Below are 22,500 nucleotides of genomic sequence, written 5' to 3' on the forward strand. Positions count from 1 at the left end.
GAGAAGGACTCTGACTTCCCCTCTCCCCATTCCTCCCCCCCCCCAAGTTGGGAAATACATTCATCTCTTAGGCCTTTAGATCCTACTATTTTGTGGGCACCAGTTCCTCAATCACCAGCCAAGTTCAATGTCTAGATGCTAAAGGTTTTATTCCTGTTCCCTAAGTTTTCCTGACTTTTGTGGGGGCTTCTTTCCTTGCTTGGAAGGATTCTGAGCCTCTGATACAGAGGCAGAGAATGTGAGTTCAGTCCTGGCTTGGTTAACACTTCTGTCACCCTAGATCTCAGGTGGTCTTTACAATAGCTCTAGATTCTTAGAGGACCCTGAGTTCAGGCCCCGACTCTACTCTTTGCCGGTTGTGAGACCTTGAATAAATCCCTTTCCTTCTCTTGGCTTATCCAGGATAAGCCAAGAGAAGGAAAGGGATTTAGGTGATCTAGAAATGTCTTTGTAGCTCAGAAGCCTCGGATTTGAGGATCTATGACAGTCTACCCCTTGGGGACTAAAAGTGAAGGAGTCCCATAGACATATCTAAAATAATATAATTTTTTAATAAATTTGTTTTCAAACAATTTTTTGTTCTTTGCCGCATGGGGCATGGTGGAGAAGAAAGGTCTCCGGGGGTGGGGCCCTCAACCCAAAAAAATGTCCAGGAGAGATGCATGAGGAAAGCTTCCCTTCCTTCTCAGGGGTTTGGGGAGGGCCAGGCGAAGCTGGGGCCTGAGGGGGCATCCCTTGCCAGGATGAGAGTGGCCTTCTTAGGGGTACTGCCCCATAGTGTTCTTTGATGGGGATGTAGGGCAGGTCTTTGTCCAGCCTGTAGTTGCACTAGAAACTCTAATCCACTGGGTACCTCCAGCTGACAACTCAGAAAATTCAATATTCCCTCCCTCCCTGAAGGGCCAGAAGGCGGATTTGTGAACAGCCTAATCCCAGCCCTAGGAAGAGGAGAGAGGAGTTAATGGATGGAGTTAGGGATGAAGACCGAGGAGGAATGCCCATATTAAGCATTCTGGGGATAAAAGTAAGGGAATGGAAGAATGATGCTGTCCCTTGGAAGAGTGTCCTGAAAGGGGTGGGGACAGGAAATGAATCAGGGGGAATGTAGCAGCAGAAAGGAGGGTAGTAATCTCAAAAGAGATGGAGGCAGGAGGTCATTTAGACCAACATTGCCTCTCAGCCTCCATCCTTGGCTGCCCTCCTCACACTTGCTACCCTCTCTAGCATCATTCTGCCCATCAGGGGCCATAGGGGACCAGCAACAAGAGGCAGAACAGAGGGGTGGGCAGACCATGGTGTTGGGAAGGACCTCCGGAGTCCAGTGAGGTGGGGCAGGCTGGACCAGGGCACACCTCTCCCCTCCTTCGGTCCTCACCCCCATAGCCACCCCAGTAGTCTTCTTCCGTGGGTGTGTCACCCCCCTGGGGTCCCCTGGGGTCCTCAGCCGGCAAGTCCCGGTATAAGGTAGAGGGATCCACAGGAGGAACTCCCCCGGCTTCTCCCACCCCATACAGGTGGTTCGAGGAACTGTTGTCACGGGCACGGCCACCTGGTCGGGTTGGAGCAGCAGGGGGGCAAGCCTCAAAGTCAGATTCCCGGAGGGCCCGAAGGTCACGGCCCTGGCGTTCAGGCGGGGTGGCACAGGTGACATCTGAGCTGGAGACTCGGGCCCTCTGAAACCAGGCCCAGAGAGGGCGGGCACGGCAGTCACATGCCCAGGGGTTGTCATTCAGCCTCAGGAACTCCAGGGCAGGGAGGTCTGCCAGTGCCTCCCCTGGCAGTGATGCCAAGCTGTTGTTGAATAGGTAGAGGATGGTGAGGCGGGCCAGGCCTCGGAAGGCTGCTCGGTGTACACCCTGCAGGCGGTTCCCATGCAGCAGGAGCCGATCCAGCCCCGCCAGGCCCCTAAAGACGTGTTCGGTGAGCAGTCGGAGGCGATTCCCATGCAGGAAGAGGTGACTCAGGTTGGCCAAGTCAGCAAACAGATCATCCTGGGACGGCAGGAGATGGGAAAGAAAAAGAGTGGGTGCAGGAGATGTAATGGGGAACCCCTTTTCAGACAGGCCAAAGGGTAGGGGGTGGCAGAATCCTAGAAGTGGGAAATGGTTCCTGGGAGACCATAACCAGAGAGAAGAAGGTGCTGTTTAGTTATCCAGAAGTGACAATGATACAACGTAAAACCTATGGATTTGGAGTCAAGAGGTCCTGGGGTCAGATTCAGTCAAGGCTCTGCCATTTATTGCAAAAGTCACTTTATCTCTTTGGACCTGTATCCTCCAGTGAAAAATGAGGGAGTTGGATAAGGTGACCAATCCTCTTGCTGCCTCATTCAAACCCTCTTGCTGACGGATGCAAACCTCAACTCTTCCTCTGTGAGTTGGCCACGCTCCTTAGCCTCAGTTTCCTCGCCAGAAAAATGATGATCTCTGGCCAGCATGATACATTGCGATGGGTTTGGAGCTAGTACTACCTGTTTGGCCTGGGGCAAGTTACTTTACTGCTGGACCTCCGCTTTCTCATTCGTAAGGGAAATGAGGTCAGGCAAGATCATCTCTAAGGTCCCTTCCTGCCCTAAATCCTCTGATGCTCTTGGCTTCTCACCTCCTGGTCATGTGATAACTCTTCTCCCAGAGAAAGGAGGTGGGAAGAGCACCAAACCAGTTACTTGGTGTCTCATGAGGATCTCTTCCCTGGAGATCAGGAGCCTGGATGGAAACCAAGTCTGAAGGGAGTTGGGGGAAACAGCAGCCTGGCTGGGGAGGGAGCTGATTTATCTCAGTCCAACACCTGTCCATTTGCCCATTTACCATAGATGCACAGATATGGGAAGGGTCTCAGACGCCGCGGAGACCAACTCCTCGTTTTATGGATGAGGACACTGAGGCAAGGGGAGGTTAAGTAACTTCCCTAGGCACAGTCAGGAAGTGTCTGAGTTGGGATTTGAAAGCAGATCTTCCTGACTCCAAGTTCAGCACCATAACCCCCTATCTGCTATTCCATGCTGACTTGAGATGCAGCTATAGGATGCTGGGACCCTGAAGCTTATGTCTATTATTCCAGCATCAAGTTCCATCTAGATGTACCTGATGGAAGCTGTCTCACTCTGCCTTTTCTGAATCTTTTTTTGTTTGTTTGTTTTTGTGGGGCAATGAAGGCTAAGTGACTTGCCCAGGGTCACACAGCTAGTAAGCATGAGGCCAGACCTGAACTCAGGTCTTCCTGCTTCCAGGCCCAGTGTTCTTTCTACTGTGCCACCTAGCTGTGTGACCCTGGGTAAGACATTTAACTACTCTTGGCCTCAGTTTCTTTATGTGTAAAATGAAGAGAATAATAACACCTGCTTTGGAGTGTTGTGATTAGGACTAAATGAGATTATAAATGTAAAGAGCTTTTCGAACTTGGAAAAGCTATATAAATGCTAGCTAATATATGTATATTTATGCATACATATATATCATATGTATGTAATTATGTATAAATGTATATCTAGCATTCATATTCTTATTGGGCTTGAAGGTTGACAAGACAATTTCCTCACAACAACCCTTCGAGGTAGTCAGATCATGGATGACTATCCTCATTTTATAGGTAAGGAAACTGATAGTCAGAATAAATGACTTGCCCAGAGTGATATAGTTGGTTAATGCCAAAGCTGGGATTTGAACCCAGGTCTCTCCTGACTTCATATTCCATGTTTGATGTGCTCCTATATCTGACCCTTCCACATTTCTTACCAGGGGCTGGGGTAGGGGAGGAAGAGGGAGGTTGGGTTTTCCCCAGTATGTAGGACAAGTTTTTGTGTGTATGTTTATGTGTGTGTCTGGGCCTGGGGGGGGGGGGGAGGGTGCGGGGGAGGGGGAGGCACTGAGATGTTTGTGGGTTTTTTTTCCCAGCTGGTAATCTATGTTCTGGGTGAGCTTGGAATGTCTCTTTGGGGCAAGGCTGTTAATAGACACACAACTGGAGGGGTACTGGTTGTTCTGGGGCTTTGAGAGCTAGATTGGGGATTCCTGAGGAAGCTTTCCTTTCTGAGGTTAAACCCAACCCCAGCCCAGATAGGAAAGTGGTCTCTGGTGAAGGGCAGGGATCCTCGGTCCCCAGGGCTAACTCTTCTTTCAGGGAAACCGTCTTTCCCCCCCCCCCCCCCAAGAGATCCCAGTTCCCTGAAGTCTGGTCTGAGAAGTTTGGGTGGGGAGAACCTCAACTCCCAGCCTCCACTTCCTGTCCTCCTGCTTTCTCCTCGCCCCCCTCCCATCTGGCTGCCGCCCTCTCCTCTCTACAGGAACCAAGCTTGCCAAGATCTCCTCCTCTTAGCCACATCCAACCCCCCTCCCCCTCCCCCTTGCCTCTGACACTACAGTGCTCTTCTCTCTTCATCCTTGGAGTTTTCCATAGCGCTGTCCTCTGCTCCCCTCACATCTCTGACCTCTCTGTTGTTGTTTAGTCGTTCCTGACTCTTCCTGACCCCATTTGGAGTTTTCTTGGCAAAGATACTGGAGTGGTTTGCCATTTCCTCCTCCAGCTCATTTGACAGAGTCACAACCCCGTTTGCCTCAGTTTCCTCATCTGCCAAATGAACTGCAGAAGGAAATGGCAACAACACCACATAATTTCAGGGGCTGAAGTTGGAACACCTCCCCACCCCACCCCATTCAAGCTGTCGCCCAAATCCTGCATCTTCTTCTACCACGCCTCTCAAATCCGCTCCTTCCTCTCCCCACTGCTAAAACCTCTCTCTGTGCATTAATCAGCTCTTGACTTTCACAGCCCTCTCTCCCCCCCTTCCTTCCCCTTCCCCCCTCCCCCTCCCCCCCTTGCTGGCTTGAATGCTTTCAATCACCTTCCATTTCTACAACCACATTTTCCTGATCTCCCTCCATCCCTTCCCCCAACTGGTTCATTTAAAATCTCCATTCTGCATCTCTCCCTCTCTGGCTAACGTTTCTCCCTCCCCACCCCGCCACCTCAGACTGAATCGTCTTTGCTGCTTGCCCGACTTCAGTTTCCCCATTTCAGCTTCTTCCACACCTGAAACACCCTCCCCACCCCCACCTTTGCTTTCCTCAAATAGCTCCTTTCAACCCAGTGTTGTAGGGGAGGAAGGTGTCCATCCTAAGCCACACCTGCTCCCAATGGGTGTCACCCCAGCTCTCAGGCTTCCTCACCTGCCTGTTACTTGTGTTGGCCTAATTCAGACAATCAGTTCCCAGGAAGAAGCTGTCTTTCCACGTAGGACCAAATGGCAAGGTGCATGTCACTGGGGCCAATGACCATCATCTGAGGTGCCGGGGGAGCTCCCTTGCTCAGCCTCCCAACCCCCATGCCGGATGATGAAACCCCAGGGACTTTGCTTTGGGTTCTAAGGATAGACTTTAAGCATTAATCGTTATATAGAAATAGAGCTAGAGACTAGACCTTTGGTTTTATTGGCATAGGGGTCTCCCAAGGAGAAAACTCCTTCTACCAATTCAGGCTGGCACCTTCCCTGAAACTATAGTCTTAGAGATTTGCCTAGGACACTGAAAAGTCAATGGACTTGTCCAAGGTAACATAGACATTCGTCAGGGGGTTAATATAAAATAATATGTAGCACTTTAAGGTTTGCAAAGCATTTCACTAATATTACTTAATGGGATTCTCATAACAACCCTGGGAGATAGGTGCTATTATCATGGGTGAAAGATGTGCCCCATAGAACTTCTGGGGTGCTCTGGGCCCATAACACTATAATTATTGTTCCCATTTTATAGATGGGGGAACAAACTGAGGCAAAGAGATTAGGTGACTTGCCCAGGGTCACACAGCTACTAAGTATCTGAGGCAGAGTTTAAACTCAAGTCTTCCAGACACCAGGTCCCATGTTCTATCCCTGCACTGCCCAGCTGCTTCTGAACTCAAAGTCTAACTGCATCGGTGTAATTCAGGTTTTCCTGGCTCCAAGGCCAGCTCACTGGCCAGTACTCTGTGCTGCCCCTCAAAACACTATATTATCCCAAGCTCATTCTTCTTGTCTTTTGGTGGCAAGAAGACAGAAATGGTCCAAGGACAAGTTGCTGTCCTGCTATGATTCTTTATATTTAATGTTCCGCAAACTGTTTTGCAAATGTGCAAAACGATATTTTTGTAATGGAATAAATCCATTAGTATATCAGCTTCTGTAGCTTTAACTGGAAGCCCGTTAGTATTACTATTAGGAGCTTGAGAGTTGGCCGGAAGTCCTGTCTCTGAGACCTCCTGGCTCTGTAGGTATTTCGATGCTCAAAGGAGCAAGGCATTTAACTTCTCAGTATAACTCTCTCAAATGCTAAGCCGCACAGCAGGTTCTAGGCTATACCAGTAGGAGTTTCTTCACCTGCAAGTCCCTCCCACCACTGAAATCAACTGATCTGGTTAAGAAAAGTATTCCAAGTGACTGTGATTTTGTTCCTTTCCCAATACAGAGCAGCCAATCTGGCAATGAGCCTCCTGGAACTTGGCTGGGGTGACTAGAGGAGATTAGACACACCGTTTGTCACCAAGCCCATACTGGAAGCCTTTCCAAGTTGGGAGAAAGAGCCAGGGCTTACCCTACACCCATCTCACCTTTGAGAGCCCAAGCTTGTATCCATGCCCCTGTGGGGCATCAGAGGAGAGGGTTCTTATTACCATCCTTTGGTTCTCATCTTTTGTGATGGGCTTCATACAGAAATGGTCTGAGGACACAGCCTTTTCTATTGAATGTTCTTTGTGCTGTTGCCCAGTCTGATAAAACAACTACTTTTTGTAATTGAATAAGAGTATTGTGATCATCGTCACTATTGTTATTGCCTTTTGGCCATACATATGATTTCTCTGGCATAGAAAACTCCTTGGTGAGGGGAACTCCCTCCACCAATTCAGAGCAGCAACTCATAGGCTTAGAAAGTAGCTTGGGGTGTTGAGAGGTGAAGCCACTTTCAAGGGGCAACACAGCAGGTAATTAGAGTCTAGATTAGAACCCAGGTCTTAGAAAAATAGATTTAGAGCTAGAAAGGACCTCACAGGCCATCTAGTACAAACCCTCAGTTTATAGGGGAGGGATGTTAGATGACTAGGGATGTGAGGTGACTTGTCCAAGGTCACACAAGCAACAAAGGTGTGATTTAAAGCCTGGCCCTCTGACTTTAGGATCACAGTTCTTTCCATTTTCTTACAGTGCCTTCCTGACTTGGAGGCCAGCTCTCTTTCACTATGCCATTCTGCCTTAGCAATTATTATACCAATAATTATTCTAATTAATAATTTAATTATGAAAAAATAATAATGTGATAGCATAACTATTAAAATAATTACATCTGGAAAGAATCACAATAGAGCCTGTGTGGCATGGTGAAAAGAGCTGGCTTCAGAGTCAGAAACACTTGGTCCAGGTCCCAAGTCTGACCCATATGGGCTGTATGACCCTGGGCAAGTCACTTAGCTTTTCAACAACTTAGGCAGCAACCTGAGACAGTCAGGGGTAGAGAGGTTGGGGGTAAAGGGATGCTCCTCATCAGTGTGCTTCCAATACTGATGGAATCCCAGGTCGGGATCAAGAAAGAATGCCAATGGCTGATGCGGGGAGGTGTGTGTATGTCAGTGGTCCCACTTTGGGACTGAGTAGAGGATTTTGCCTTAAGTTTTCATAGTCTGGGAGGGAGGTAGGGCTAGAGAGAGAATATTTAGGGCACCCAATCCTTTTCTGTGAGGGCGTGTGTAACGACCAGAGATTTAGAGCTGGGAAGGGTCTCCCAGAACCTCTAATACAAGCCCCTTATTTTAGAGACGAAGAAACGAAAGCAGAGGGAGACTGGATGACTTGTCCCAGGTTCAGGGAGGGCAGAGCAGGCATCTAGAACTGAAATCCAGAAGCCTTGATTTCCCCTCGTCTTTGGTGTCCACAGCTTATAAGCAAGCCTGCCTCATAGAGGAGGCCCCTTCGGTATATCAGTACCAACTTTCCTTGGAAAGAGTCCAAGACGGGCCCCACATTCTACTAAGTGATGCTCTGCAGCACCTTCCATTATATAGAGATGGCCAGTGTGGTCATCGACGGCACCACCCCCTTGAGCCTCTGCCCCAAAGATGGGAGAACAGGCTGGGCCCTTGAAGAAAAGCTCTGCGTGAATTCACAAAGAACTGGAATGATTCAGTACCTCCCTCCCCCAACTCCCCTGCTGCCAACACACCCTCAAAAGCAGCAACCTTTCCCAAGTTTGTTTCCCTGAGCATGGTTTTAGAGAGTGTGTTGTGACTTTGGGGAGGGGAGGGGGTGGACAGAATAGGAAAAAAATCAGGTCGAAAAGAACCATTAATCACTCTTGATAAGAGTATTAATAAAACTCATAATAGTTGTCATTGCCATTCCTTCAATTTCCATAGCACTGTTCTCCCAGAAGCTTAGCACCATTCTACATTTAATTCTTAATCCCACCACCCAGACAGATTGAATGGGCCTGGGAAGATTCTGCCCATTTCACCTGAGCAAAAACTGAAGACAGGAAGGGCAAAGGTTTTTATCCCCCACCCCCTCCAAGTTACCCAGCAAATCGGAGGTGGGAAGAGGCCTTTGATGAGATCATCTTTTCCATTTGCTCTGCCCACCTCCCTACCCTACCCCCATATTCCATGTGCTGGCCTCTGAAGAATATATGGGGATAGGGGAGGAGAAAGTATCAAGAGATCTTTGTGATGCAACCAGTGGAGAAAGGGAGAATGAATGAAGAGAAGATTGGTATGTTGGCAGAGGGAGACAGTGAGGTGCTGAGAGATACAGAAAGAAATAGGAAAGGCAAGAAGGAGTGAAGGAAAGAAGAGTGGGGAAGGAGAGAGGGGACGGAGAGGAAGGAGGGGAAGAAAAGGGAGAGAGAGGGAAAGAAGGGGAGAAAGGAAAGGAAAGAGGAAATGGAAGGAAAGGAGAGAGGAAAGGAAAAGGGAAGAGGAGGAAAGGAAGAGGAGAAAGGGAAGGGGAGGAGGAGAGAGGGAAGGAAAGGAGAGAAGGAAGTGGAGGGGGAGAGAGGGGAGGAAGGAAGAGGAGAAAAGGAAAAGAAGTTTAAAGAAAAATGGAAAAGGTTTAAAAAGGGAAGAGAAAAATGCAGAAAGAAATAAAAAGGAGGAGAAGGAAAGGAAAGGAAAGGATGGTAGCAAAGGGGAGGAACAGGATAGTGGATGGAGATAGTAAAGAGATGGGCACAGGAAGGGAGAGAGAGCTAATAGCAGAGCCAGAGCCAGAAAAGAACAGTAAAGGATAGAGAGAAAGAGAGACCAGGAGAGCCATGGGAAGGTCGAATGGGCAGGAAGGCAGAAGGATAAGAAGAAAATCAAAAGCTCAAATAGAAAGAAGAAAAGTGGGGGGAGAGGACAGGGTAGTGAGGGCAAAGGTCTCACCTGGAGGTGGAGCAGCTGGTTCTCCTGGAGGTAGAGGTACTGTAGGCTGACCAGGCCACGGAAGATGTTGCTGGGTAGACTGCTGAGCTGGCAGCGGTACAGGTGGAGAGACTGTAGCCGTTCGAGGCCCTGGAAGGCGTCAGGGTCTAGGGAACGCAAGTGCCGGTTGTCCCCGAGGTCCAACTCCTCTAGGGCCTGCAGGTGTCGGAAGGTGCCAGGGTAGATAGTAGAGAGGTTGTTGGAGAAGAGCCACAGGGTGAGCAGGCTGCTGCCAAAGGTGCCGGGCCGCAGTGAGCGGATGAGGTTGTTCTGAAGGAAGAGGCGCTGGGTGTGGGGAGGCAGTACCAAGGGCACAGCTGAGAAGTTGTTGGCCTGGCAACTGACTGTTGGTGGGGAGAGGTAGCAGGTGCACAGCATGGGACAGGTAGGGGCCACTAGAGGCAGAGCCAGCAGCAGGAGCAGCAGGCAGGCTGAGGCAGGACCTGTAGGGAGAGAAAAGAACGGTATGGCTGGACTCCAGAAGGATCATGTCCTCTAGTCTGCAATGCTCACAGAAGACCTGGGTTCAAACCCCACTTTCACTAACTGTGTAGCCTCAGTCAACTTACAACACCTCTCTGAGCTTCACGTCCGCGGTCCCATTCTCTGATGACTCCCTGGCTAGTCAACAAACATTGACTATGTCAATGGGATCAGTGGGTACCCTCACCCATGGATCTAGAAATGATACCCATTTCTTTAGCACATTAAGATTTTTTTCTTTTCTTTTTTCAGGACAATGGGGGTTAAGTGACTTGCCCAGGTTCACACAACCAGTAAGTGTGGAGTGTCTGAGGCTGGATTTGAACTCAGGTCCTCCTGAATCCAGGGCCAGTGCTCTACCCACTGTGCCACCTAGCTGCCCCACCACATTAAGATTTACAGAGCACTTTACTCCCAAGAGCCCTGTTAGGAAGGGCAACACATTGGACTTACAGTTAGGACAGGCTTCTATTTAATCTTAGGCTCCCACACACTCACTTTGTGACCTTGGGCAGATTTCTCTTCCCTAATCTTTAAAATGGGGATGATGAAGATAAAAAGGTAATAATGGGGGGGCAGCTAGGTGGCGAAGCAGATAAAGCACTGATCCTGTGTTCAGGAGGATCTGAGTTCAAATCTGACCTCAGACACTTGACACTTGGTAGCTGTGTGACCCTGGGCAACTCACTTAATCCTCATTGCCCCGCCCCCCCAAAAAAAAGAAAAAGAAAAAAGTAATAATAATAATAATAATAGAGGTATCAAGGTGCTGTCAAGTGGATAGAACCCTGGGCTTGGAGATAGGAAAATTTTAGTTCAAATCCTTCAGCCATGACCTGCTTATTAGCTTTGTGACCCTGGCTTGGTATCTTAAGTTCCTTCAGTCTCCAGATCAATAAAATGGGGATAATAATCTCTGCTTCTGAGGGTTGTTGTGAGGGTCAGATGAAATCACATATGAATTGCATTTTGCAAGAGATGAATAATGTAGCATTATTATTATTATTACTATTATTATCATTATTATTAGTGGTAGTAGTAGCAATCACTTCCAGGCTTTCAAAGCACTTTACATACACCATCTCATTTGATCTTTACAATATCCTCTGATGTGATGCTGCAGGTCCTCATTAAGAGTCCCTATTTCTGCATTTCCTACTTCACAGTGCTGTGGTAAGGATCAAATGAGACGATATGTGCAAAACATTTTACCAATCTTAAAAGCCCTACTGCTATTCTCTTCTTGTCTCCATTTTTTTCAATGAAGACACAAAATGAAATGACTGGCCCAGGGTCACACAGGATGCAAGTTTCGAAAGTGGGAAACAAACCCTTCTCACTGAATCATTCCACCTTTCTGAGCTTGTGTCCCTGGGAGGTTATCTTTCTGGGTCATCATCTTTTGGGATGAATTTGTAAATATCTCCATGCCTGATGGAGAAAAGATGTTCCCAGCATCAGCATCAGCATCACCACCACTTCCACCATGATGGGTTCACATGAATGTAGGAGAGATTTTAGGTGCTTGGGTGGCCACTTTGTATATGGACTGGCCTACCTGTGTTCTGCATCGAGGTGTACATGTTTGCCATCTAGAATGTTGCTATATCTATGGCGTCAGCCACCCTGAAGTGTAACATCATAGGTCCCCATCCGGTCTCATCTACAAGACGGTGGAGCACTATGGGACAAGGCATGTGAGACATCGCTGCTCCAGGTTTGTGTGTTATCGAGAAGAGGGGTCCACGGCTGTTGGATAGGACCTCTGCATAGGATCCCAGCACCTGCCTTGCAGCCCTGCTAGGGGTCCAAGCCCATACATGAGCATGCATGTTCTGGATGTCCCCCATCGTCCCCCCTCGTGTGAGTGAGTGCTGGGCCCCGTGCGTGTGTAGGCAGGGGTGTGATGTAATACTCAGTGACACAGGCGGCGGCTGTTCCATTCGTTCACACCACCTCCGCGATTCTCGGCCCTTCTCACCCCTCCCCCGAGCAGCGTTTCACGATCACTTTCTCCTCCCCAGTTCTCCTGAGCCGCATGGGGTGAGGTGGGGGGGGGGCAGGCCTCTCACCCCCTCTCCATTACTCCTACAGTGGGGAGGCTAAGCCCTTAGCCCAACAAGGGTCCTTTGGGGGACGGGGGCGATGCAGTCCCTCACTAGTGGTACATTGTCCCAGTGGAGACAACCCCTATTACTTTCCTCCCTCTCCCTAGTGCTTCTTCCCCTTGGGGTTGACACTCTACGAAGCCAAATTCCTTTCCTGATCCCTTAATCCCACCCAGATCTAGAGGCTTGCCAAGACTCTCCCGGATTAGAAGCTCTCTCTCTCTCTCTCTCTCTCTCTCTCTCTCTCTCTCTCTCTTTCTGTCGCTCTGTTTCTGTGTCTCTTTCTGTGTCTCTGTTTTTGTCTCTCTGTCTCTGTCAATCTCTGTGTTTGTGTCTCTCTCTGTCTCTGACTGTCCGTCTCTCTGTGTCTCTGTTTCTCTCTCTCTCTCTCTGTCGCTCTGTTTCTGTCTCTTTCTCTGTCTCTGTCTGTCTTTCTCTCTGTCTTTCTGTCTCTGTCGATCTCTGTGTTTGTGTGTCTCTCTGTCTCTGACTGTCCATCTCTCTGTGTCTCTGTCTCTCTGTTTCTTTCTTTGCCTGTCTCTGTCTCTCTGTCTCTGTGTCTCTTTCCTAAAGGAAGACCCAAGGGGCTGTCAGTCATCACGGAAAAGAGGAAAGAAAGAGCATGTGTCTGTCAGCGCCAGTCCTGACTGCATCCAGTATCTGAGGGCAGGGTTTGGTTAGGGGAGAGAAATGGTGGTCAAGCCTTTCTTCTTCCTGCCTCATCTCATAATTCTATCTCACACACCCCAGGGACAGCTGTCTTCCCCTCCTCCCTATCTCTTCTCCTCTCCTCCCTCAAAAAAAAAAAAAAGCAAAAGAGGAATTTCCCATCATCCCAGACTCACAGAGATCTGTTGGACTGTCAGTCTCCAGGGACCTCAACGCTCATCTAATCCAACAAACTCATTTGGCAGCTGAGGGAACTGAGACCCAGAAAGGGGAAGTGACTTGCCCAAGGTCACATAGCAGCATAACTGGGATACTCCATATAGAAGATTCTTTGCCTACACTGTAGAGCTTCTTGGCCCCGCCTTCCCCCGAGTAGCCACACCCTCGGCTCTTCCCAAAGTATCTCTTCTCATCAAACATGAAGAGGGACTGGGTTCAGGGAGCTGGGGCTAGGCTAGGATACGGAATGGGGCGGGGGGTGGGGAGGGTGTTTGATGGGCCAGAAGCTGGGGGAGGGGTGCCTTGGCCGCCGCTGCAGAGCTGTGGCTGATGCCATTTCTAGTCCTTGCCCGTGTACAGTGGCTGTAACCCAAGGAGCTTCATCCATAATTCAGGCTTCGGGCTCTCACTGGAGGCCGTGTGGAGGGAAAGGTGGGGGCTTAGAGCGCTCTGCCCCCAGGCCCAGCTCAGCCTAGCTCCTGGTTAGAGGCTGCCGACGCCTGGGAAGCGCCCCCTTCTCCCCACTCTGGTCTTGCACCCTCATTTTCTTGGCTCCCCCTCACCCCAAAATTCCCCTCCTTTCCATTCTCTCCCCCACCATTCCTTCCATGCTTACATTTTCTCTCCTCTCCTCTTTCTTCTCCTCTCTCTCTTGCTCCCTCCAACCTCCTACCCCACCCCCTTCCTTTCCCTCTCCAGTACTCTCTCAATGAACTGCTATGATATGTCTTAATGTTATGGAGAATCCTGAACACAGGACTTCAGGTAGAGTGGTGGTATGATAGGTTAGCTGCTCAATCTTTTCAGAGCAAGGAAAAGCCCTTCCAGAGACTGGTTATCAGATAGGGAAGAAAATAAAGATGAGAACCAGGAGGAAGCCTGCATGGGGTAGTAAGAAGAACACTGGATGCCTTGACTTATGTCTGGGCTGGCTAACTGTGGAATCATTGGGCCAATTAGAACCTGCTCCATAGGTCTCAGCTTCCCCATCTGTAAAGTGAAGACATTGGAGTGGTTGCTCAGTAAGGTTTCGTCCTGCATGAAGTACTACGATCTATTTCTGCTTCTTTCATTGGAGATAGACCAGCCCTGAACTGGGAGGAACAATGTCCGTGGACACAAGTGGGGGCAGAACCTGGGCTCCACCACAAATGGGGGGTGGGGGAGCTGTGCAAGCTCCCATGCTGAATTGGGCTGGCAGAGCAGTGTCAGAGGCAAAGGGCCAAGATTTCTGGGTTTTCTTTTATTTTGAATCTCCCTGGGCGTCTGTAGTCTGTAACTCTCAGGGACCATGAGAATGGAAGGTGTCCCTTGGTGGAAGAAAAACAGTATGATAGTGGATAGAACAATAGAATTGGAGTCAAGAAGGCTTAGCTTCAAATCCTACCACAGATTCTTACTGGCTGTGTGACCCTGGGGGAGTCACTTAACTGGGCCTCGGTTTCATTTGTAAAGTGAGAGAGTTTAACTCAATGGCTTCTAAGGACCTTTCCAGCTTCAAATCTGTGACCCCATGATTCCTCTAGCAAGGCAAGCCTAGATCACAAGCTTTCAGAAAATCATGGAGAGGGATGGAAGATCCCAGCAAGATGAGGTATAAGGAATGTGGCCCCCAGAGTAGAGGATACATGTCACCATCATATGGATCTCAGACACCAAAGTTCTGAGGCAAGGAAGAGGTTCTGAGAAAATTCTAGAATTCAGATGACACCTTTAGCTTTAAAGATGCCAGGACCGGGGCAGCTAGGTGGCGCAATGGATAAAGCACCAGCCTTGGATTCAGGAGTACCTGAGTTCAAATCCGGCCTCAGACACTTGACACTTACTAGCTGTGTGACCCTGGGCAAGTCACTTAACCCCCATTGCCCCGCAAAAAAAAAAAAAAAAAAAAAGATGCCAGGACCTCTGAGACTTTGATCATGGAGGTAAGGAAAAGAACTTCACTAGAAGGAGGAGAAGGAACTAAGCTTCAACTATGACTAAAGGAAGCCAGAGATGGGGAGGGGGGGGGGGCGGGGCAGTGATCTGTCTAGTGACTCCAGAAAACGGACTAGAGAAAGAATCCTGAAGAGGAATTCCATTCAGGCCCTGAGTCTAAAGAATGAGAAGCATGCGGTCTTGGTGGAGAAGCTTCAGAATCTCTTTGTAGGTTGCTGAAGACGGCTTAAAGGCACAGTTTCCAGGGAGAGGCAGGGGGTTAAGGGCACGGGCTGCTGCCAGGCAGATGCTGAGGGGGCAAAGGAGGTGGGAGAGGAGTGGGGACGGAGGTGGAGGTGGTGGCGCTGACGCATCGACCCAGGAAGGCAGTGACGCTGGTGCGGGTGGTGAGCTTCAGAGCCACCACAAACAGTTTCTCACTCTGCCAGAATAGAATACCCCCAAATAAGCAGCCACCCGAGGTCCCCAATAGTGCTTCATCTGCTCAGGGGCTGGGGCTGGGGATGATAAAAATGGCAATGCCTCATCCACCAGGGCTTCTGCCCGACTCCCTGCTTCCACCACCCTACTCTGCTGGCCAGGCCTAGCCTGCCCACTCCCAAGACCCTGGGCCTAGCTAGTTCCTGGGCCCTGAATCTTGGGACTCTTGAAATCTTGGGATAAAGATGATGGGGAGGTTTGCCTCTCCTGTGAGGTGTGTATGTGAGCCCTCCAAAAATGCACTGAATTAGCACTAACATGGTGTAAGGGTTCTTTGGTTCTTTATCGAAGACTCTCTCTTTTGACTTCCTGGCGCCTGCTGCCCTAGTCCCTCTTGCCCATTCTCCCTGCCCTAGTTGCTTCCTCTGCTCCAACCATAAGCCCTACCTCCCTGTCCCCTTGTCCTTTGGCCCTGTCATCCCACCCCAGTCCTTCCGTCTCATGTTCCCCCGTTTCTGTGTTCTCGTCTTACTGCCCGGTCTCGTCTCGTCTGCGAGTGTCCCACTGTCTCCTCTCTCTGTCCCCGAGTCTCCTCCATTATCCCTGTCCCCTCACTCCCCCCCCCCCGCCCCGCAAGCGGGCCGCCCCGTAATCCTCGCAGTCAGTCTCTTGCCCGTCTGGCTGCCTCCATTGCCTCCTGCCGGTTCTCATCCCTTCTTGGGAACGCATCCCCTCCACCCAGTCCCTCCCAGGTGACTGAAGGTGCGGAGCCGAGAGAAAAGCCACACACCGGCCGTTCTGGAGTTGCTGAGTCGGCGTTTTCCCGGGCCGGAGGAGTCCTCCGTGCCCCTCTCGGCACTGCCCCCACTCCCCTAGCAGGCGAAGCCGGGACGGCAGAACCCGATCTTCCCTCCCCTATCCCGGCCAACCCTTGGACCCAGCCCTCTCCGCCCGCCGGCCCGTCGCCCAGGGCTACACAGTCACGAGCTAGCTCTCGGTCCGCCCGCCTCTGCGGGCTCAGCTCCCCTGCCGCGGGGCGGCCGTAGGGGCGGAGGCGCGGCTGGACCGTGCCCTCCTGGCCCCTGGAGCGATTTGGGGGGTCACCAGTCGGTCTGGAGGAGCTCATCCCGTCCCAGTGCCCCCCTTCCCCTTGGGCATCTCTGGCCCCCTCCTTCGTCTCTTCCTACTCGTCCGTTCTCCATCCCTCCCGTCTTCCTCTGACCCCCCCCCCGCTCTTCTGTCATTCCCCACAACCTGGTTCTTTGGGGATCCCCCTTCCCCCAGCCCAGTCCGAGCAGGGGATCCTTACCTTGCAGCAGGCGCCGGAGCCAGGCGAGCATCTTGTCTCGGAGCTGGGGGAGGGGGACGGGGCGGGGCAGGGTGGGGAGCAGTGGGGGGGGGGCTCCCACGCGCTCCCTTGTCCCCTTCGGAGTCTACGGCTTGGGGCGAGGGGTGGGACTGGACTCCGAGCCCCTCGACTGGGGGGTCTGGGCTGTCCGCTGAGCTCTACCCTGCGCCCCCGGGGCTCCGCGGCTCAGGGGTAGCCATCAGCCCCGACGTATAGGACACAGGACGGGACCGGATGAGATGGGACAGGCGGCGGCGGCCCGGTGCTCGGGTCCCCACCCCCACCCCAATCAGGGCACAAGGGTCCTGGGCTCCGTCCGCCCCGGCCGGCTAGCCCTGGGAGAGTGAGGACAGCAGGGAAGCGCTTCCCTACCCCGCACCCCCCACCTCCTTCCCCTCCCTCTGGCTCCTCCCTCGCTAGACTACTTAACCCTTTGATGGCAAATCGGGGGGGCGGGAGCAGGGCCCCCCTCCCCACCCTGCCCACCCCATCCCATCCTACCACCAAGTCTAACCTCTTCCTACAGCTGCCAGGGACCTAGGGGACGTTCTTTCTATCCAAGCTCTGCTCTTATTGGGAAAACTCTCCAGGGGGTGGGAGGAAAGGGAGGGAACCCTCTTTCGGGCTAACCCTGTCATATTCGAATCCTCCCCCCACACCCCAACTCCATTTACACACACCTTCGTCCCCTAGGGGGCTGTGGGAGGGGGGATGGAATCCTAATTTGTATGTCTCTCAGCTTTGCCCTCCTCCCAATCCTAGGCATCCCCGATCCCCTCCTTTCCCCGCCCTCCCCCCAGGAAGATCTGGCTTGGAGGGGAAAAATAAACCAGACCTTCTTTTCTGGGACCCCAGCCTATCTCCCGGCCCTCTAAACGAGAACTCCAGGGTGTGTGCATGCCTGTATTCTCCTTTAAAAATATATATATATATATATATATATATATATATATATATATATATATATATATATATATATATATATATATTTAATGACAGGGTTTATAGCTGGGAGAGGCCTTAGAGATGGGCCAATTTCCTGATTTTGCATTTGTGAGAACTGACATAAAGTGGTGAGATGACTCGCCCAAGGTCACGCTAGAAGTAAGGAAGAGAGTCAGGGTTCGCGCCTGAGTCGCTGACTCTAGAGCTCTATGCTCTGCAGCGTATGCTAGCTTGTCAGTCAGGCCCCATTCGATTCCCTGCTCCCTTTTGTTATGGTAGAATAAGAATTATTAATTAGTATTAATGCAGCCACGTTGATCTCGGGCCTCTCTCCACAGTTCCTCGGCGCAGCTTTACCAGAGAGTTCTCCCACCCTCTCTGCTACAGTAGGGACTATTAGCTCCGGTGAGGGGCGAGGGGCAAGGGGGGACCGGTGGGCGGGGGCGGGTAGCCAGGCCAGATGTAACCCTGAAGCTTGGCTAGCCACCCTGGACCGAGAGAGGAAGGAAGAAAGGATGCGAGCTGCCCTCAGGCATCCCGGGGGCCCCCGTCAGCCCTCTCCTTTCGTACCAAGACCGCCAGCTAGGAGCACCCGAAAAAAGGCGGTCGTTTGCTTGGGAGGGGGAGCCAGGGAGACTGGGGGTTGGGGGGGCGGGGAGGACTGAAGAGAGGAACGGATGCCAAGCGGCGCCAGGACTGGGCACGGGCTGGGACCGCCAAGAGCCATCTGCTGCACAGCCCCATGCCCCCCTCAGCTCAGAGACCCGCCCAGCCTAGCCAGGGCTGTTTCTCTGGGTGCAGAAAGGAAACTCCTTATTCCTTCTTCTTCCCCTCCTTCCCTCTCTCCTGTTCCTCTCCTCACTCTGTCCTCCTCTTTCTTCTTTTACTCCTCTTCTCTCTCTTCTTTCTTTCCTTCCTCTCATCTCTCTTCTACCACTCCGTTGCCTACTCTCCTGTCTGTCTTCTCCCTCTTCCTACTCTCCTTTCTTCCCTCTCTTCTCTATCCCTATATCTGTGTCTGTCTCTGTTCTTGCTTGTCAGCCTGCCCACTTTCTGTCTTTATCTCTTTGTCTCTGTCTCTCCTTTTCGTCTTCTTTTCCATTTTCGAACTCGCCCTCCTTTTAGTCTCTTTTGTTCTCCCTGTCTCTCATTGCCCGACATCTCTCTCCCTCTTTTTTTTTGTCTCTGCCTCAGTTTCTCCGTGGGCTCCGTAGTACCTTGAGCCCTGCCCCACTCACTCTCCATGAGGCGCCCCCTGCTGGTGTAGGAGATGGATTCCATCCCCTGTCCTTTTCTTGGACTCCGGCACTTAGTTTAAGCCCCTGCCCCTAACCAGTCTTGTCGTCTCTCCCCGGTCCAAGGAAGTTGAGACGAAGTCAGTGGGGGAAACCCCCCCCATATCTTCCGGCACACGAAGCTGAGGCCGGGGTCGAGAGAGAGGGAAGGGGCGGGGAGAAGAGGGGGTGGCAGTGGGGGGTGCGAGGGCTGGGGAGGGGGGGAGATTTGGCGTCCTTCCCCGGAATGAGCCACGCCGCAATCTGTCGCCGGGTTTGTTTGCCGAGCTGCCTCCGGAGCGCAGCGGAGCGGGCTCCCGGGAAGCGAAATATCACAAGATGGGCAGACAGACGCTGAGGGGCGGGTGGGCGTCGGGCGCTGACTCAGGTGTGCTTGTCATCGGCTCAGCTGGCCCAGCACTCCTCAGAGAGGGGCGGGGGCCCCTCTGCCCGCCCCCCAACATTGGCTCGGACGCACCCAGACTTGCCAGGGACTCTCCCCCTCTTCACCCCCCCCTTCCTGTGAAGTCTGCACTTGGGGAGGTTTCTCTTGCCCACATGCCACCTTACCGGCCTCTGCTGCCAGGCCAGCTCCCACAACTCTAGCATCGATTTCCCTGATCACGGGAACCCCATGAACCTCCTCATCTTAGGTCACCCACCATGGGGTTGTCCTGTTTGAGTTAAACAGGAAAGGAAGAAATAGGCTGTGTGATCTTGGGCAAGTCTCTTCTTTCTTTCTTTTTTTTTTTTTAGTGAGGCAATTGGGGTTAAGTGACTTGCCTAGGGTCACACAGCTAGTAAGTGTTAAGTGTCTGAGGCCGGATTTGAACTCAGGTCCTCCTGACTCCAGGGCCGGTGCTCTATCCACTGCGCCATCTAGCTGCCCCAAGTCTCTTCTTTCTGGGCCTCAGTTCCATCTGTGAAACGGGATGATTGTACTAGATTGTCACCAAGTCTCTCCTATGTCGTGTGTGTGTGTTCATAAGTGCTTCGAGATCCTGGGAGGAGAGGTTCTTTCATTCTTTGCAAACGATTACAATTAAACGCCAGGAACGCGTAGGAAAAATGGATTAAGAACACAAGAGCCATGGACAATAAATAAACTATGTATGGCCCAGGCAGTAGGAGTAAAGCTCAGCCTGGGTCTCTCCAACTTAGCGTGACCTAGGGCCAGCCAGCAGCTACGGGGCGGGCACTCCCTCTGGCGGTCAGAGGAAGAGATGCGTCCCCAAACAACCCGCCTGAACCCTGCAGACTGTGGCGAGGAAGTTTGAGGTCCTGGGGACATGGGATGAGAACCTTTTGCTGGGAGACATTGTCTTCGGGTTTGGGTAACGGCCTCAAGGAACCGCTGGGCGGGATGAATCATCTTCCCAGCCTTATCTCATATTGCTCCCCTAAACCCGGGCTATATCAGGCTTTGTCCTACCAAACAAACCCCACATTCTAACACTTCCTCTTTTTAATTTTTTTTGGCTTTCACTGCACCCTATGCCTGGAATGCCTTCTTTCCTCCTCTTCCCCTGTTGGATTGAAACTCACCCTTTAAAGCTCAACTCAAATGTCACCTCCTCCAGGAAGGCATCCTAGGGTTTAGCCTGAGAATAGCCCCATGCTCTACAGGGAGATAAGTCCCTTCCGTTCAGTTCCATTCATGGGATCTTTAGATTTAGAGCTCTAAGGGAGTGTCAATTGGGCAAACCTCATTTTACAGAAAAGGAGCCAGAGAGGGACATTACTTGTGCAGGTCTCTCTCTTAATCCAGGCTCTTTGACTCCAAATCCGTTGCTTGTTACACTATGCCAAATCAATTCAATGGAAATCCAATCAAGGAACATTAATGTTTTCCATCTACCCTTTCTTTTCACTTCTAGGTCACAAGCCGAGTTCAGGTCAGCTTCACCTCTCACCCAAGCGACTGCAACGGCTTCTCAATTGATCTCCTTGCTTCAAGTCTCTCCTCTCCCCAATCCATCCTCTACACTGCTGCCAAAGTGATATTAGGGAAGCATAAGTCTGATCATGTTTCTTCCTTGCGCAAGGAGCTTCAACAATTCCCCACTGCCTCTAGGCGAAAACACAAACTTCGCAAATCTGATCATAGTCTCCCTTGCCAGGCTTTCCACACTGTCCCCTGCTTCACAGACTCTAGTATCAGCTAAACTGGATGACTAGCTGTGCATCTCACACAGCATCACATCTCCCCTCTTATTGCCTTTCTGTACACTGGTGGAATCTACAATCCTAATTCAAAGCACTTACTAAACACTAAGTGGGAACCCCAGCTCCAGGGTCCCCATTATCTCCTTAGAGAGATAATAGGAGTTCCGTGGATCTAATAGGAACATCATGGGGCTGGTAAAGTGGAGTGTAGCTTTTTCCAGGGGAGATTTGTGATTTGTCTCTTGAAGGCACTAGCTAAGTGTGTTTGGGATTGTTCACACAAATGGGCAGCAGTATTGTGATCCACTACCCAGAGCTGGAAGGTTATTTATCTTGCTTTTTGGCACAGAGCACTGGACTTTGAATCAGGAAGACTCATCTTCATGAGTTCAAATCCGGTCTCAGACATTTATTACCTTTGTGACCTTTGGCAAATCAAAGTCACTTAACCCCATTTGCCTCAGTTTCTTATCTGTAAAATGAGATGAAGAGGAGCAGGTAGGTGGCACAGTGGATAGAGCACCGACCCTAGATTCAGGAGTACCTGAGTTCAAATCCGGCCTTAGACACTTAACACTTACTAGCTGTGTGACCCTGGGCAATTCACTTAACCCCAATTGCCTCACTAAAAAAAAAAAATGAGATGAAGAAGGAAAATGGCAAACCACTCCAGTATCTTTGCCAAGAAATCCCCCAAAAGGGTTCACAAAGAGTTGGACAAGACTGACCAACAACAACCACAACAAAAACTGAGCCTTCTCTTTCCCCAACCCTCAACTAGGGGGTATGTTTTTCTTTCCCCATATCTTTCTGCTTTAAAGGTACAGGACTTGGGAGGAAAGGCAGTAAGCTCTAGAAACTCATGACACAATCGCTCCAAAAAGCCCTCCAAATAATGCCATAGGACAATTCCTGGAGCTGCAGAACCCACAAAAGAATGGGCTGAGATAATTTTCCAGCCAAAGATGACTTATAAGGAAAGGTACAGGACTCAATTCCTGACCCTTTTAAGGGAAGAAGAGAGGGGAAGAGAGGCAAGCATCAAGATAAAGTTCAAAGGCTCATCTCCTCTTTAAAAGAAATTAAGATTGGCTTAGCTCTCCTCATTGCCCCACAATGTGCTTTTTCATTCTCCCTTTGGCCTCTTAAGTCTCTGTTCCTTTTTCCTTGCAATAGAATGCCCAGTCCTTCCAGAGGCCAGAAAAGCAGAATGTGCTGACAGAGGTAGAGAGTGTGGTTAGGCCAACGCCTTCCCCTAAGGGAGGCTAGGGGTGGGGGGAGGGTAGAGGTGGTGGTAGTGTGGTTCCTCAATTTCTACCAATGTCCTAAGGGCTACTGCTTTGGGAGCAAGATGAATGATGAGACCAAGGACAAGGAGCATTGACCACAGGGTATGGAAGCAGAAAAAGAGAGTCAGAGACAGGGGAACTGTAGGGCTAGGAGGCATCAATTAACCTAGAGTTCTCACCCCATCCCCATTCCACCCCTCTCCATCTTTGGACCTCTG

At 50.9% G+C, this 22,500-nt stretch overlaps 1 protein-coding gene across 1 annotated transcript; it reads right to left on the reverse strand.

Moving 5' to 3' along the window:
- Window positions 1-538: 538 nt before the first annotated feature.
- RTN4RL2 (reticulon 4 receptor like 2) lies at window positions 539-16,629 on the reverse strand. Its single transcript, XM_043971031.1, has 3 exons — window positions 16,570-16,629; window positions 9,385-9,866; window positions 539-1,991 (listed from the first exon to the last, which is right to left on the reverse strand). The coding sequence occupies exons 1-3, from the start codon at window positions 16,598-16,600 to the stop codon at window positions 1,239-1,241; spliced, it is 1,266 nt and encodes a 421-aa protein (XP_043826966.1). The 5' UTR covers window positions 16,601-16,629; the 3' UTR covers window positions 539-1,238.
- Window positions 16,630-22,500: the final 5,871 nt, after the last annotated feature.

Source organism: Dromiciops gliroides, chromosome 6, assembly GCF_019393635.1.
Source record: "Dromiciops gliroides isolate mDroGli1 chromosome 6, mDroGli1.pri, whole genome shotgun sequence".
NCBI classification, from domain to species: domain Eukaryota; kingdom Metazoa; phylum Chordata; class Mammalia; order Microbiotheria; family Microbiotheriidae; genus Dromiciops; species Dromiciops gliroides.